The sequence below is a fragment of the Pholis gunnellus genome (assembly GCF_910591455.1).
Source record: "Pholis gunnellus genome assembly, chromosome: 8".
Classification (NCBI taxonomy): domain Eukaryota; kingdom Metazoa; phylum Chordata; class Actinopteri; order Perciformes; family Pholidae; genus Pholis; species Pholis gunnellus.
The window spans coordinates 9,279,287-9,297,023 of record NC_136534.1 but is presented as its reverse complement, the minus strand read 5'-3'; the positions used below and the strand labels follow the sequence as shown (position 1 = coordinate 9,297,023).

Sequence of the window (17,737 nt, the reverse complement as noted above, 5' to 3'; positions counted from 1 at the left end):
TGTATTTGTGAATTGTTCTGTGCGCATTTGTGAATCTTTCTGTTTGCATTTGTGAGTCTTTCTGTGTGCATTTGCAATTATTGAGACTGATCTGACCCCATACTAGTTACACACCATTTTTCTAATAGCAAAGCTTCGGTAAAGTTGCCAAAATCAGCATGCTTTGCAATGTTATAATTAGTAAGAGAGTAGAAAGTAGCTTAATTTGAATAACTCTTCTTTCTAGAAAAGTGTCAACCCTTCTGAAACTCTTCACAATAAAAGGAGTGGAGGGAATTTCCCTGAACTGTTTAGAGTTAAAGACACTATTTCAGCTCAGATTGAAGTTTTTAAACAGACCGGCTGAGAGATTTGATGCAAGCCAAGGTGAGCTGTCAACCTAAGTACACTATGTATGTATAATGTATAATGTAGTCAGGGTGCTGCATTATTCCTGTGAACTCTTTGTTAATCTCACAATGGAACTTGGTTGGTTTCTGTTGTTCTCCACAATGTGAGAGACTCTGTACTCACCACTATTGTACTGTTCACTATTACCTTCACTGGGGCTACTTTCATCAATCATGTAACTTCATGAGCTACGAGTAGTTTGATCATTAAGCCATCAAATCGGTTCTTTAGTGCCATCTAGTGGTTTTGCAGAAACTGGTTTCACAGCGGGCCTACTGTACATTGTTTGATATTAATCTTATGTGTTCGTGTGTAGGCGACAATCACGTCATTTTCCCTGCAGAGAGACTTTTGAAGAATTTTTCAGAGAGCACTCATAAAATCCTCATCACTCATGCGCATAGGCTCAGATGACTTGATACCTCGGGGATTCAACTTTTATCAGGGTTTCACTTACTTAAACCATGAATAGATGTGTCAGACAGGGATTTCGATAGATGCTGAATTCAGTGGGGGACGGAGACAAAAGGATAGCCAGAAGTTACAGCAGGTGAGCCGTCATAAAGGGGATAGTATTGATTCAACGCTGGAAGAAACAGTCAAAGAAAACAATATCACCAGTCATGGAAATGTCATGCGGCATTTGTTTGTGAGCAAACGTATGAACCATAACTTAGTACACACTATGCCAGGATGCTGCGCCTTCACACCTAACAGCTCCGGTGAGCGATTTAGAGATTGTGACAAATATATCCTCTGTGGTTTCATGCAAAAATATTTGCTGCTGCTGAGAAGAACAACACGTGTTTCACATCTGATAAGAAGGTGTTTTTTCACACCTCTGTGTACAAACATGTAGCATAGTCGCTTGCAATGACACAGGTACTGCAGGTAAACTGTTGAATCGGCAGATCAAAAGTTAGTTAATAAAGGTTAATGTAAACAACAAAGCTTCAGTTTTGTAAATATTTGAATCTGTTGAATTTCCATGACTACAATTTGCACAGTACATTGCTTCCAACTAATACTTTCTCGAGTACTTTTTTTGTGGTTTCTTCAAATAACGTCTTTCTGGTGACTTTTATCTCTCTTTTGTTTTATTTAAACACAAGTATCTGACAAAGGAAGTGGGTTGAGAAGGAGGGGGGAATTGTACGGTCTACTGATTCATGCACTAGTAGCAGCATCTGCAGAGGACAGATAAGATCAGTGACATCGCGTCTCCGGTGTATTTTTATGGGTTATCACAGACACGGATCTTTATCACAGTAAATACACTAGCTGAGTATTACTGTTCACACGTCCTTGTTTTATCATCTCACTTTTCATTGTTGGAAACAAAGGGTTTCCCCTCATTGGTCTACATATCAAATTCATCAGATGCGTACCTTTTCTCATGGCTTCTAGTTTGAAATGGAAACTTTCACTCAGTGTAAAACAAGCCTGTCGCAGTATGGAAGATGTTTATTATTGGCTGTTTTCATACGGTTTGATTGCCTGTTGACCTCTTCAGGGTTTTCCCCTGCCGTCATGCCGTAAATACAGCATCGCCTTCCAACCCTCAAAGCTTATGGGAAATTGTGAATAAATAGTACTAATTTCAAGACAAATGACATTTTCATGTGTGGGTGCATGTGAGTTTACCGTATATGCACACAGAGTTTCAGAGACGCCGGTTGTTCCTTGTATGTTTAATGGCAAAATAACAGAGGACAAAATTAAATATTTACAGCACTTAGTAACATGTAAACACATCATCTTCTGTACAAAGAAATATACATGCAAAAGTAAAAATAAGTCATAATAAGACATTCAAAATGACATTGCTGCAGTCTTGTTCTATTTGTATTTAAAATATGACATAGTTATGAGGTTTACATCCTGGGTGTGGGCAGAACTGCCCGACCCTCTCTGTACATCTTTACATCATGTATGGGCTGGGTTTCCCAAAGGCATTGTATTACTTAGATCATAATCTTCCATGAATAGGCTTTGAGAGAATTTGATAAACTGATTAACAGCATGATTTTGGGAAACCTAGATCCACACCAATAAATAACAATGACACAAAATGAGAGACGTAGACTGTACAGACAAACTTCTTTAACATCAAATCAGACAGTAACTCTTACAACCTTCAAATAAAATAAGAAACAATGCACGTTTTAGCTCCACCCATCTCTCTAGGTCGACTCCCTCAACTGGCACTTTAAAAAAAAAAGTTTTCAATAACTTCATAACCTCAAGACATCAACTCATTCAAATGAAAAAGAAAAACTGGAAGAGACTTCTTTCACGTCAGATAGCTGTTAATGCTAAATTATATTTATCAAAGGGATACATTTTAACTGTTGGTGGAACAATATTTGTGTGTCTTCAAAAGGGTTTAACGCATTTTCCAATAATTTGAAGTCCGTGGTGAGTCGGCCACAATGAGACATTTTTCCAGACCCATTGCTTGGAAAAAAACGTCAACCAAGTCTGTCTTTTGACTGAGATGCTTAAATAAATCTAGCGACATACACCAGAACCTACCTACAAAAGCCAAACAAACTCACACAGCAAAAACCACTTTGTGCACAGCCTGAAAAAAGACAAGTGAAATATTAGTTTTCTTTTTTCAGAAACCACCAAACAATTTCTTATTACAATAAGAATAAATAAAGCCAGACTGAACCAATGTAAACACTCGCATGTCCTGGTTCAGTGTGGTCTGTTATAACTTAACATGAGAAATCATAAAATAAAACACATCTTAGCAGGAAAAGAAAGCATAGTCAACTTTGGTATTGTTACAGAAAATAAAAACATAACAATGACAAAATGAAAGCATAAGTGCCTATATTTTATAGATACACAATTTTATACATTATTTCCGAAAACCCGCCTCTTGTCTGGGGGTTTTGAAGATATTAATACTGAACTTAATACATAAGAGTTAACACAGACATCTATCGCAGTACCAGGTACGTACATGCCTTTTTAAGAATACGGCTACAACACAAAGTCTTCATAAATAGTTGCATAAATGTTAAAGCTGCAACATTGCACATGGGAATTGATGCAAAATACGAGTGCATCTCTAGTAGCGGTTTGTTCATGGTGATAATCCAGCTGCTGAGGGCTCGCAGAGAGCGACTTACCTCACCAACCGCAAGGTCTCAGTAACACTCGGCAAATGATATAGCTTTTGTTCACTTGAGACAGAATGCTTCAAAATGAGAATGAAAGGCAGGAACACGTTATTTACAAATAAGGCGGATGCAGGTAAAAATCTGAGAAGCTTTGCTGAATAGCTTTAATGCTTAATTTAAGTTAATTTAGTTTCTCTTAGTGTCACAAAACTGAAATGATTTCACCTTTCAAACTGAACGTGGGGCATAAAGATAAGCAAACTATTGCACTGAATGTAACTATAATGTGTTTCTGGAAAACATGGTTTTGGTCTTCATATTGTTCTAGAATAAGTGGACCCTGCTGATGGGTGCCACTTTGTACACACACCTCATTTCTCTTGTTTCCTTTCTACTCACTAACTCACCTTTGTTTTCCAAAAGGTACGAATAAAGACAGTTCTCTGTATTCCTCACTGTACATGGTTTCATTTACAAAAAGTACTCTCTCGTTAGAAAAGAAACATTTTCTTGTGTTCAACCGAAAGCAGCCTGAATAACTCTTATTACACAGTATCCTATTTTCTCTGTTCAACACTGTCCGAAACGCAAGACTTGCTCAAAGCTTGCTGAGGAAGCGGGTTGAGAAAGCTTGATTTTCTCTCCCTGCTAAGTCAAGGTTTGAAATCTCAAACAGATTCCAACAGTTCATTTGTTGTGCAGGCATAACGACAATATGCCAAGGTTAAGGAGGGGGGAGTCGGGGAGAGTCAAGGGGGTTTATCAGCAGAGATCGAACAGTCAGCAGCAGCAGGACTTTTGTGGCTTAGTGAGGGAAAAGGTGATCATTGTGGAAATGTTGCTGGTGGTCCTCTCAGTAACACAGCTCAACTGAGCCAACTTGTTACCCATCCTCTTAATTTTGTTGGATTCCTTCTGTACCCCAACAATGCAGGAACAGGCGTCTTACAGTACATGCTGTTACTGTCACATCTACCCAGAGACCTGTTTGTTAGATGTGGTTAAGCAGACGGCTGTGAAGGAAGGCCTTAATGGCGCCAATGGGCCGAACATCGTTCTGGTGTTTCCTTCTCTCGATGAAGGAAATGAGTCTGGAGGTGTCCAGATGTGAGGTGTGATGATTCGGAGGAGCTGGCAGCGCCGGTGGCTGCGTATGATTTAAGGTGGCATGGCCAGTGTCTCTGTGTATCGCACCTTGAGGATGGAGCCAGGGCTCCTGCAGGCAGGAAGCTGCGGGGGGCCGCCGCTCCGGCTCACCCTGGAGCAGCAGGCAGACGAAGTCTCTGGCAGCTGGGCTCACACCCTGGAAGTAGTCCTCAGGGAAGCTGAAGTCCAGGCGACAGATGTTCAGACACGTCTCCTCCAAACTCTCATCCAGGAAGGGAGAGGCGCCACTTAGTATAACGTAGGTCACCACCCCTGTAAATCATCCAGTCAATACACCAGTAGATCAACCGACAAATAGATGGAATAGAAAAATACACAACGATGTATTTCTGAATACGTTTCTTATGATGTTATATGCAAGTTACAAACTAGTCACAAACCTAAGCTCCACAGGTCAGACATCAGTGAGGCAGGCTGACCCAGGATCAGCTCAGGAGCAGAGAACTCTGGGCTCCCCAGGAGAGGATGGATGTAGAAGGAGGGAGGATTCAGCTGAGTGGCATCACCAAAGTCCGTGAGCTTGATCACTGGCTGGGAAGACACATGTTCCACCACAATGTTCTCTGGCTGCAGGAGCAAAGGGAAACACTTTAACTTTTGACGCAAACATCAGAGAAACATCGTTCTTTATACCAGCACACCCACCGGGCCAAAAACCATACCATATTCATTTTGCCATCACATCAGATAAACATAAACTGAATTTTTTAGAAGCTGGATCAGAGAATGTTGGCCATTTTTGAAGAAAAAATACAGAATTAAATAAACAGATTAAATTATTAATGATCAAAACAGCTAACAACTAATCTATTAATCTACTAATTCTTTATCTCCACAATGTATTTACTTTGAGATCAAGGTGTGCTATCCTCCAGCTGTGCAGGTAGTGGAGAGCTTCAAGAATATCTCTGAGGTAGAGAGCCACCTTCTCCTCTGTCAGGTTGCCCCAGCTCACTATATAGTCCAGGAAACGTCCCTGGTCTGCCCTGAAAACAGAGACACATAATGCATTTGTAGGTCATTAGAGACTTGAAACAGGGAGTCACAACAGCTACATGAAAACACAGCTGCACTTACATCTCTTGTACAAGTACGTAGCTGTTGGCCGTCTCATATGTGTCCAGCAGCTTGACCAGGTTGGGATGGTCCAGAGCCTGCAGGAGTCGCACCTCCTGCAGCACCTGCTCTCGAAGCAGCATCTTCTTGTTAATGTGTTTTGCTGCAACTGTCCGTTTACTCCCTCTCTGGTCGCACCGCTTAGTCACTGAAAACCGGCCCCTGGGGAGCAGAAATTAGGGTTCAGACGAATATGTGAACACCTGTTTAATACAACGATACATTTAGATTACTCTGGATCTCAGGTAGATCAGGTATCTATAATGTATTTGCCTGGACTGGATTTAACAGGCAAAGGGTGGGGGTTATACATACTGTTAAATTAGTCAGATGAGTCTATGTCAGAAGATAGCAGGTATTGTATTCAATTTAAAATCATCCAAATACCCTTACTTCTGAGAATTAGTTATGAGAATGTATTTACAAGGATATGAATAGGTTCAGAAACGGGTTACTCATGCGAACACACTTAGTAAGAGTTAAAATAAAGGTTTTATCGGTACATTCTTACCTTCCAAGCTCAGTGATCTCTGTGTAGTGGGACTCAAAGCTGCTTTTCCAGAGGACTTCACTGCCATCATCAGGGGTTCCTGGGAACACATTCAGGCTGGATCAAGTATACTAAGCAGGAACATGGTTTTCAATGGGAGCACACTCGTGTAATTAGAACTTTTTCAATTTTGTTCGTTTGACAGGAATTAAATTTCAGCTAATGTATAGTTTAAGTTGTTCAAAACGTTGCTGAGGAGGTGTAACTAGCACAATATACCCAATAATTAAGCTTTACAGAAAATGTATCCCGTGAACAGACTCTCACCTGAGACTCTGAGGCTGGCGGAGGACGTGACGGAGCCTGCTACATTCGTGGCAACACAGGTGTACACACCACTGTCTTCTACAGACACTCCCAGGATACGAAGAGCTGCCTCTCCTATCTCACTGTAGAGAGAGAGAAGGAAGGAAAATTAAACATCAAACAAGATGATGCACCATGCTAGCTTGAGATTTTCTCCATTTAATGATACTCTGTGAATTGCACATGATGCCAAATGTACAGCAGCATTGTGCGCAGAGTTGGGCAGTATTTCTATTACTTGTATTTGAAATACGTATTTCAATTACTTTTCAGTATTTTGTAATTTGTATTTGATAAGGCCGATTAAAAATCTAACGTAATTTGTAACAAAATACTTTAGAGTGGAGTAATTTTGTATTTGAAATACTCAAAATACTTTCTCCACCAATCAAAAAACAGTTCACGAGTTCAGTCTTCAGATGTCAACTAGCTTGATGTATAACTTATGTCTGGGTCTGGCTACATAGCCTATTGTATATACATGGTGATGGTTATAATATCAAGCTAGCGATCGATGCTAAGATGCTAATGACGCTAGCATGCTGTCTAGGCTAGTGCATAGCCAGTGTTTAGCAAGTTAACTTATCAGTCGAGTAGCTAGCTATAGGAAGAGGGAGATTGGGAGCTTGTATGTCATATGTGATGAATATTTTCTTGTTGATACAAAGCCAAAGTTTATGGGCTGTTAAGTCCCATTAATAAAAAATATATATACATTAATCAATCAAGTTGTTGTCTTTTAATAGCTTTGCTTAGTTACATTCTGTGACTGTTCTTCCTTTTTGTAGGGTTCACCAGAGCTTTGTGTACATTATATAAACCTGAATGTTCTGCTATACCAAATTGTGAGAAAATGGAAAATCCAGAAAAAAGTATTTCCTATATTTTAAATACAAAATACATGTATTTTGTATTTAAAATATAGGAAATCATTTTCTGGCCAGTATTTAGTATTTTGTATTTTGTTGTAATACATTTATTTGGGGGTATTTTGTATTTTGTATCAAAATACATTTTGATGTATTTTTGCCCATCTCTGATTGTGCGTTTCTTATAATTAAGGCTTCATATCCCATGAACCTGATGCTTCATTTAAATCCCTTCAAATGAATTCAAGAATATTTGCCATCACCTGTAAGTGACGCTGTAGTGTCCGTTGTTGCTCAGAGTGTTGTTGTCAGGTCCCCGCCAAGTGACAGTGGCCCGGGACCGACCACACACTTTACACCTCAGAGTAACGCTGTCGCCACCCTCACACGCTACATCGCTGACAGGAATGAGAAACTCTGGGGGAGCTGGAGAGAAAGACAAGATGATCAGAGAAAGTGATACTGCAACTTGATCTCAAATCAGCTTAAAGACATATTTCGATACATTTATAAAGTTACGAGCTTCAAAGTGAACGCCAATGACAGGAAGGGATAGGTGGGAGAATATTAAAGGACCATGGTGTCTTTAAACAACATATAGATCTGGAAGGTTTATGGGATCTTTTTATAGTTTTTTTCTTACACACACACACACACACACACACACACACACACACACACACACACACCTACACACACACACACACACACACACACACACACACACACACACACACACACACACACACACACACACACACACACACACACACACAGTCCTCGGACAAAAGCAACAATGTGTACATACCATCATGGATGAAGTTGGGATTTAGAAGCTGTAATGAAAATGTAAGGACAAAATTAGATTTCTTGCACATACTAAAAGAGCGAATTAATTGGGTTTGAGAAATAACTCCACACTCTCTACCTTGACAGAGACTTTGTTGGCCAGGCCGTCCTGAGACTTGCGGTAGCCGTTCTCCAGCTTCCTGCCCTCCTTGTCTCTTTTCTCAGACTTTCTGCGGATACGGAGTGCTGTATGCCATGATAATGATTTTCTAAAGCAGACACGACCAGAGGGGAGACATCTCAGTTTTCTATGCAGTTTTTGTATAATCATGATGAATTCTGACATTTGCACTCGCTTGTTTTTGTCTCAAGAACCGGACGAGTGTCCTGTATTCTTACTTGATGGTTCCTTCAGGGAGTTCGGGTGTGATGGAGGATGAGGTATGTCCTAATACATAGCCAGGGATCCAGCCCTCAGCGGCAGGGCAGTGCTCATTGGACGCCCGGTACACCAGGAACATGTTTTGCTGGTTGCTGGCTAGCATCTGGACCACCTCGCCCTGCACCACACTGATCTCATCCTCCTTCACTGCCACATAGTCCTGGGTCACCAACATGGTGGACACACTGCTGCTGCTACTGCTTTCACTCTGTTGGAGAGGAAAAGTGTCAAGCTTTTTGACTTATTCACACAACACTGTTTAAACAAACCACAGTGAAGTAGTAGAACATGAGACTTAACATGCACACAAACCACACACACGCACACACACACACACGTACACATTCAAATACACACATGCACATTCATTCCTAGTACAGAAGAGTACAGAAGAGTATCAGTAGCTTCACACCAATCAAATGCAGGATTTGATTGATGGTAACACACACAAACGACCCTGCTATTATGCTTGATGCATGCAGGAAGAATTGCAAAATGCTTTTGAAAATACTTGAACAGATGTTTTTAAAGCAATATTTTACATCTACACAGTGGTGACTGGCAACTAATTTTAGTTCTGAGAAGATGTGAAGCAGAAGTTATGATCCTCGGGTCAAATGCTGAAATACGGAACTTTGTGGTCCCAAGTAGAGAGAGAAGTTGAAGTCAAAAAAACTATTTCCAAGAAGAAATATAGAAGACACTCTATATTCATCAGCTTGAAGAGAGACAGAGTAGGTGGAAGTGAAGCAATCAGCAGCTGGTGTAGTCTGAAGGCTAACCGTTACAAGAGAGAAAGAAGGTAATATGTGAAAGCGCTTCCTCCGTGATCATTGGTAATCGCATGACAATATTCCCGTAGAAGTATGAATGAAAAAGATCAAAGAGAAATGGTGATTTTTAAATAAACTGGCAATTAGCTGCAGTAAAGAAGCAAACACATACTGAAGCTCACAGAGTCTAAGAAGGCAGATACAACAGTTGCTCGATGAGTCAGATCCACACTGTTAGTACATTCTGGGAGTGCCAGAAAATTCTCCCTCACACACGCCGTCGGTGAAGTTAGTGCACTCAGATAGCCGTTAATCTCCAGTGTAGTAGTTGTTGCATGTACAAGCCATTCTCAGAGGCAGCGGCAGGCTGACTGACGGACAGCCAGTCAGTGAGGGCGGGGTTAGTGACTAGTGAATAGCTCTAGGCCTCACTAAAGCCCGGGCCTCGGCTTGGCATCTTACCCCGTTACTCTGGGTGGAGTGTATGGACTGCTCACTGGTGGAGGAGCAGGTGCTCATGCGGTCTATGTCCTTACTGTGGGAGGAGTTGCGGTGATGAGAGGGTGTTCCATGGCTTCCTCTGCCCAAAGAGTCCCCTCCACCACCACTGTCACTGGGGTAGGAGAAGGAACCAGGCCGGCTGGCGGGAGAGGCAGGCATAGCAGGGACCATAGCCCAGAAATTACCTTTATGAGCTGGGCTGGAGGGGACAAATGCTTCCTTTCCTCCACCTCCAGGAGACTGAGGTGAAATGAGAGGAGAAACTGTCCCAACTCGGGGGCTTTTTAGGGGCAAATTCAGAGGAGCCACTGCCATCTGTGGTACACCAGCTGTTTGATGTTTCTGGGTTTCTTCACAGCCCTCCTGACCCAGTTTGACACTGTCCTCCATGCTGTCTGATGGCGTGTTACTGTTATTACTGTTACTTCCATGAGGACTATCCAGCGTCCTCATCTTAGGGACCTCTGAGGCTAACGTCTCTCCATTTGTGGTGGTGTCTGAGTACGGGTTAGAGGGGAGGGACTGAGGGTCGCAGGGAGACCACATACCTGCTGATCGGTCGGGCCCCTCAGGGCCCGGGGGATGGTGGTGGTGGACGGGCTGGGGGAGGCGTGAGGATGGCTGGGGGATGCGGGAGGGTCTGGAGCGAGGGCCGCACAGAGAAGAGGAGCTGTCCCCTGATCCTCCAGAGCCGCCGCCGCCACCTCCCCCTCCCATGTTGGCGGTACTGTTGGAGCTGCTGCCTCCTGGCAGGCCTCCAGTACTACTGCTGCTGCTACTGCTGGGTGGACCGGCCGGCCCGCCACCACCCACGTGGTTCCTCTGGTACTCTATGGGGGACGTTAGAGCTGTGGGAAAGGATAAGGGGCAAGATTTCACTCATATCACAAAAGCATATTTTAGTAAAAACTCATAATTAAAGTCAGAAAACCTTGGGATATTATTATTTAGTTTGAAGAAGTTGAAAAAAGTAACATAACATAAAACATAAAAGTTCCACTTAAGGACCAAGGCCAGCATGTTTTTGGTGTAAGCTTATAATTTGCACATCATTCTCTTACCATTGAGGAAATTTCGCTGGTTCTCCAGTATTTGGCTGACCTGGTGGACCCAGACTTGACTGACTCCAGGGCTCATTGAATGGAGGGTGTACCTCTCCAGGTTGCCGCTCGATGATCTGGAGGTGAGCGTGAACTTGCAGGGGTCTTCTGCATTTTCTTCTAAACCCAACCAGCTCACCTGAAGAGATGAGACAAGAAGAGAGAAGAAGAAGGAAGATAAAGGAAGAGTGGCAGGGAAATAGTTTTGATTAAAAAGCTACAGAGCAATTTACGGTATGGGAACATGCAATACATTGATAGTTCGGTTTTATCAGATGTGGGAGGCTTATTTTTTGCTCTAACTGTAGCTTTGGGCGATTTTATTGAGCTGCACTTACCTTGATGTTGTTCTTGAAGAGGTAGCCGGGAGAAGAGAAGCCTTTCTTTTTGTCTATGGGCTCGCTGAAGATGACAATCTGCTCAAAAAGGAAGACTCTCCTCTCTTTCATCCTGGACAGAAGTCCTCCATCCTGGTCTGACACCATGAAGGTGTCTTGGAGGAGCAGTCTGCCCTGAGCCACAATTTTACCCTGAAGAAAGAGTGAGAGCAGAGATAAAGCAAATAAGAAGACAGGGACAGTAGAGGACAGTTTGCCTGTTTGCATAACTTAAATGTGGGGTACCATGGACATAAGCAATGTCTAATACTATTTGCACTACCTACAGTTCATTCCGTGCAAATGTGGCTTTATGGACATGAAAGTTAAAAAAACATTTTTATAACAAACTTAAAACAACTTATAACATATCTGCAAAAATGAGGGCACACTGACACCCAGTGGCAGTTGACAGAATTTAATGTTTGCAGGGAATAAACTATTTACATCTATACCTTAAATCATTCAGTGCAGTTGTCCGAGCACACACACACACACACACACACAGACACAGACGTGCACAAACTTGTGAGAGGATAAAGAGCCGTCTTACATCGAAGCCTTGAAGGCGCCCAACATTCATCATGTCATTGCAGCGTTTGGGGACCACACACATCACCTCTACGGCTTTCTACAGCAGAACACGAGAGCAAAACAAACGCATAAACAATGTATTTTCATTGCGTCATCACTTTCAGAAAGTTTGAGCTGCAACCTGGGCATTACATTACCTCCAGCTCTGTCGTATCCACTCCAGCCTTCTTAGAAATTTTGTGAAGATCCTGTGAAATACGTACAATGTATAGAAAAACGTTGATCAATACTGCATGTTCAACATGAAAAGTACTTTACTTAACCTGAATGCAGCCTGCCAAGTGAGAACAGTATGGTGGATTTACCTTCAGTAGTAACTGGTACTTCATGATACGTTGGACGGGTTTGATTAGCAGGTCAGTGATCTGCAATCTGTGGCCCAATCGCTGCTTGAGGTCCTGGTGAAAGATGCAAACATTATTATCTTTATACTGAAATAATGATCACCTGGACAATAAAATATAGAGAGTAGGCTTGGGTAGGTGTAAAATCAATCTTACTTCAAAGTAAGTGTCAATGTATTCTGACACAATGTGCTCCGATTTAGGTTTATTCTGGCAGTACACAATGTACATGTGTAGCCTCCGCTCCTGCAATCGGAACAAAACAGAGGTGGCTTTTAGAAGTGAGAAAAAAATAGTGACAGCTTACAAAATAATATGTCTTTACTCCCTCTTTTAAAATCAATAGAATGAACTTGATGATCCACGCTTCAACAAAAAAATGTAATGCCAAACAATAATGAATAGGTTTCTAACCTGTTTGACAAATAAAGGAGCCAGCCTGTCGGGGTCCTCCAAACACTTCTCAAGCTCTCCCAGGAAAAGACTGTGGACCAATCAAGATAGAAACACACGAGTTAACCTGCCAAGGAACATGGCACTGCCTGTATTTTGTATTATTGTTGTCTGTCTTCACACTGGGGCAGATAAAACAACTTTAAAAAACATTTGTAGTGGAATTTGTAGGGCACGTTAACTGGAGAAGACTGCCAACATACTCTTTGTGCCAGTCATAGATCTGATGGATGTTTCCAAAGACAATCTTGTCTTTTCCTCTCATGTCATCTGGAACTCCTTCCTCTTTCATCCTGCTCATGTAGCCCTGAGGGGAGGAAAGTCGACTCATTTGTAAAACATAGACACACAGACCCAAAAAGCTATGTCTAAGAGCTCATGATAAGATACTTTAATGTCCGTTTTTACCTCCACCACTGATCCCAGATCTCTGACATAGTCTCTCTCAGTCTCCACCAGCTCCAGAAGCACATAACTGAGGGACACAAAACAGAAATTGTCACCGTGTAATACAAATGTAATGCACTCAGCTGTGGATGAACATCAGAAGTGTTTCCATATAAGCACACAAAGGAAAGACAAACGTGATTAACTGATTGAACTCGAGCAACTTTTGTTTATCAAAACACTAACACGACACTACTGGCTCATAACTCACTGTCTTCTCTTGAAGAAGCCAGACTTGCGCTCGTCCAGCTCATCGATGGGTGAGGAGGAGGAGAGGAGGGAGTTGTCAGAGGGATTGAGGGAGGGAGAGCTGCTGTCGCCCTGCTCTACTGACAGGGAACTGGGACGATCCTCCAGCGACTGAGGAAGGAGGAGGACAGAGGCAAGGAGAGGAGGAACAAAAAGAAGAAAGAAAGAACTGTCACTGAGCTGATCTGTGTGTGATCTTATCTTTTGGACCGCATGCTTCATTTAACTGTAATATCTTTACTTTGGTATGTGTCCATACTGTATGTAAGCCAGTGGGCATGTGTGTGATTTTGGCCAAAGTTCAATGCCCATTTGTTGGAACAGTGGACAGCTGGCATAGTGAGTCACAGTCCTGACAGATGACGAGTAGGCCATAATGCCATTCTCTGTCAACAACACTGGAGACAAAATGTGTGCTTGTATTGCATGTACTTGTGAGTTTCGCTTATGATTTTTTTTTTTCTCACCATCTTGCTCTTCACAAGCTCTTCGATGGCACTGACCAGTTCAGCAGCGCTGGGTGTCTCTGAGCTGTTGGGACGAGCGGACAGACGAGACCCAGACTGAAAAAAAGAGACAGAAAATGGAAGAAAGAGAGAAGTTAACGGTCGAGGTGTAAACACGACTAATGTAAAACTTGGCAGAGCTGCATGCGTGCAGTAGTCGAACATTCTAAATGGCTACTACTGTGTATGTGATCAGGCTCACCCTCGTTGAGTTTGGACCCCGATATTCCACACGTCCAAATAAGGACTTGGTGGGTGTGATCTCCCTAATAAAAGGGTCAACTGGGGGCCAAGTTGGAGCCAATCACAGACTGGTCTCGGGGGAAACAGGGTTAAGAGTTATGAGGTGGGTTTAGGTCAAGAGCAAGCTCTGGGATTGGAGACTGCTCTTCAAGCACAAGCACCATGATTGGTCAGACAACTTATATACAGCAAACAGTGTTGCGTAATACTCCATTGAAGAGAACGTTTGCCTCTAGAACAGAGCCCAGTCTGACGCATGGTGGCAGGTAAAGTGTGTTAAAAGGAACCCCTACCAGACTTAATGGGATTTCACCATTTAGTCCGACAAACAACTGACCACTGCAGCAACACGTGAATGGAGCATTCACTTCAGCGACAGCAGAACAATTACACTTCATGGGAATGAGGTTTTTTTGGTGAAAGAAAGAAAACAAAAAGGCAAGAAAAAAAAAGTTCAATGACGAAGGATCCAAATGATGAAGTGATTTTACATGGAGAGATAGGGAAACTGGGAAAGAAGAGAAGTAGAACAGAAATCAACGTAATGCTGAAGGGAGGAACATGCAACCATCAAAAGAATAAAGAGAAAAAATAGTTGCGTTTAGTTTAGTTGTGTTATTGTAAGCTTTGTGTGGACCTCTATATGTAACCAAACCAAAATGAAGATTAATATGGTTAAATATTTCTGAAATTAGCACATTTCTATTTAAAATATTTTATATTTATATATTATAAATAATAAATATAAATATTTCTAGATTTATAATTCAAGCTTAAAAGTTCAAAAGGATCAATAGGCATCTTCCTGTGAAGAGCAACTTATTTTGTGTGCGCCTGCACCGATCTGTGTTATCTTATATTTACATGAGCAACCCTTGCCCCAGTTAATGCACAGAACATATATGTGTGCAAACATATTGCCGATGAAGCAAAAATCCTGTTTGGCCCATTTTCAATACAGTATAACAACACTTAAATCTACTTTGTTAACGTAAAACAAAACCACTCTGGGCTCGGTTGGTATTGTGCATTGTGTTTTCTGCCCACCATTGTCTGTGACCTTGTGTAGTAATGTCTGCGTATACATGTATTTAGATCGCCCTGTGTCACCGACCTTGTCGTCTTGGGAGTCGGGTTGCAGCAGGCTGTGCTGCTGGATGGCCATAGGGGGAGGTAGAGGGACAGCGTCGGCCCCCTCCTCTCCTTCCTCCTCACCACAGCTCTGCATGCCTGATGAAGAAGACTTGGACAGGGTACCACTGCTCAGCCCCTCATTACGCATACGCTGCAGAAAGAGAGAAGGAGGGCAATGATTGACTTGTCGGTCAGAACAAAAAATGTTGCCTTTGAATGTTGTAACACGGTCAGTTATCCACAGCTTATCTGTTCTTACTTCCTCCAGTGTCTCGTCCTGTGGCGTGGCGGCGCTGTCGTCAGAGTCCTTCTGCGAGCCGGCCATTGTGTCCATGTTCTTCCTTGTGCCGTCGCGGTTCTTCTTGTGCTTGTGGGCGAGCTTCTTGACGTGGCCGTCAGCTTTGCCGGAGCTCAGCCGTCGCACGGGGCTGGTCAGCCACTTCCTTAAGGTGTTTCCAGGGCGTTTGGGGCCCGGTGAGCTGTGAGGACCGAGGGTTTGGCTGGAGCCTGGCTGCAGGGTGTCGTTACTGGACACAGACAGGGTGTCTAAGGGGGACAGGAAAGAAAAGAAAGAGAATGGTGATTATGATATTTATCACATGTATAGTCTGTGATATCAGTCTGTTTGGTCACATCACAAATGTGTGTGAACACAGTAAAAACAGTCCTACTACTATTTTGAAGTGTGCAATAATATGGAAAATGTCCTTTTCAATTATTAATATACCTCAATATATTAAAACATAATGATTTCAGCATATTTAGTTGTCGGCAATTGTTACATTCCATTTGTCTTCATTCTGCATTGAAGACAAGTTGTGTAACAACCCATAAACGACACTATAGTCACCATGCTGTATATGCATATGTGAGTTTGCATAAAGTGAGAAAACACTGAGGAAAGACACGATGCATGATAAAAATGTGTGTGCTTTTGTTTGTTTGTACAGGGTTTGTATGTGTTATGTGCAGTAGGCAGGCTAGTTCTCCTCCTCGCAGTGATGGCGTCACCTTAGGGAATCGGTAGGAGGAAAGCTGTTCTTCGACTAGTGATAGAGTGATGGGAAAAAAAGCAGGATAAAGGGATGCTTGAGGCTTTTGTCTGAATAATTACGTAAACGATTACAGCATGACTTAAGACTATCCCTTACTCTGCTGCCAATACCAGAGAGTAAAGAAAAATACCCCCCCCTAGGTATGATAAAGAACTTCGTCAATCACCCACCCACGGATGAGGAGAGCACCTCTTACTTTCTATCAAAAACTGGGACTGGGACACATTCCTGGCATACAGAGTTAAAATCCTCATTAAAAGCCACCTGAATACACTTTAAATGCAAAGCTGTAGCTATAGCTTGACTGAATGAGAAAATGATTTCTTAGTGCAGGAAGATCTCAGGAGTTGATGTTCTCACTGTGCAGATTAGCACATGACTGATGAGAGGCAATGGCTGCAAAGACAAGTGCATTTCTGAGGGGGCGGTAGTCGACTCAAGGACGATACTATCCTCCTATTGCATCGCATCGCGAGTTGTTGCGCGTCAATGAAAAATATAGGAATAAATATGATGTATAAATATTTTAAGACTGGATACAAGACTAAATGATCTATATTTTACAGCTTGAATAAAGAGTAAAATGTCTGAGAGATTCAGGCTTCAGCCTGGTGGTTAAAATCATGCAGCTGGTACAGATTCCACCATGTGACCAAGCTGAATAGCTCTTATGAATAATAGGTGTGGAAATTCTGCCTTCCCTCATTGGACACTTTTACACAGCCTGAATGAATGCATCTGCATCAGCACTTGCATGTGAATGGGCGTGTCATTCATACAGCCTCTGGGAGACTTATTTTTTACAGCGCTCTGCTGATACGAAGCATGTGTTCTCACATCTCACGCAAGGGAAGAAGAAAGCACAGTTCCCCGACAAACAAGCGTCTCCCACACCATTAAGACTCTAAAGCCATCTTATATGAGGCTCCTCTCACCATCTCACTCTGACAAAGCCTGGGTCATCCCGGAGATATCTTCGGTATAACCTGAGTGATAAAAGTTATGATCTTTCACTGATTCTGCAATACTTAAGTTGCCTCGTGCAAGATTTGTTTTTCAGCCGTGAGTCAAGCAAATGCCAAGGTACGCATCTCTTTGTCCTGTTTTTATCCTGCAAATTAATTTCTTTTACCAGACAGAAAGTCAGACAGATACTTTTCCATCTGGAAAGGAGAAGCTTGAACTACTCTGGAGATCT

The 17,737-nt window shown here is 42.3% G+C and overlaps 1 protein-coding gene across 1 annotated transcript in view; it reads right to left on the bottom strand.

Annotated features, from left to right (window-relative positions):
• Positions 1-2,073: 2,073 nt before the first annotated feature.
• The window catches only part of triob (trio Rho guanine nucleotide exchange factor b), a gene marked incomplete at its 5' end in the record, with an annotated part of 96,158 nt that continues 80,494 nt past the window's right edge, over positions 2,074-17,737 (bottom strand). Inside the window, 24 exons of the mRNA XM_079165237.1 lie at positions 2,074-4,943; positions 5,072-5,258; positions 5,539-5,677; positions 5,769-5,969; positions 6,319-6,397; positions 6,625-6,746; positions 7,796-7,958; positions 8,341-8,368; positions 8,461-8,590; positions 8,721-8,971; positions 9,999-10,885; positions 11,099-11,276; positions 11,476-11,667; positions 12,068-12,145; positions 12,246-12,296; positions 12,414-12,506; positions 12,609-12,698; positions 12,867-12,936; positions 13,109-13,212; positions 13,314-13,380; positions 13,564-13,712; positions 14,069-14,164; positions 15,465-15,635; positions 15,744-16,030. Of these exons, the coding sequence (XP_079021363.1) occupies positions 4,516-4,943; positions 5,072-5,258; positions 5,539-5,677; positions 5,769-5,969; positions 6,319-6,397; positions 6,625-6,746; positions 7,796-7,958; positions 8,341-8,368; positions 8,461-8,590; positions 8,721-8,971; positions 9,999-10,885; positions 11,099-11,276; positions 11,476-11,667; positions 12,068-12,145; positions 12,246-12,296; positions 12,414-12,506; positions 12,609-12,698; positions 12,867-12,936; positions 13,109-13,212; positions 13,314-13,380; positions 13,564-13,712; positions 14,069-14,164; positions 15,465-15,635; positions 15,744-16,030 (4,241 nt within the window). The 3' untranslated portion in view covers positions 2,074-4,515. The remainder of the gene's footprint in view (positions 4,944-5,071; positions 5,259-5,538; positions 5,678-5,768; positions 5,970-6,318; positions 6,398-6,624; positions 6,747-7,795; positions 7,959-8,340; positions 8,369-8,460; positions 8,591-8,720; positions 8,972-9,998; positions 10,886-11,098; positions 11,277-11,475; positions 11,668-12,067; positions 12,146-12,245; positions 12,297-12,413; positions 12,507-12,608; positions 12,699-12,866; positions 12,937-13,108; positions 13,213-13,313; positions 13,381-13,563; positions 13,713-14,068; positions 14,165-15,464; positions 15,636-15,743; positions 16,031-17,737) is intronic.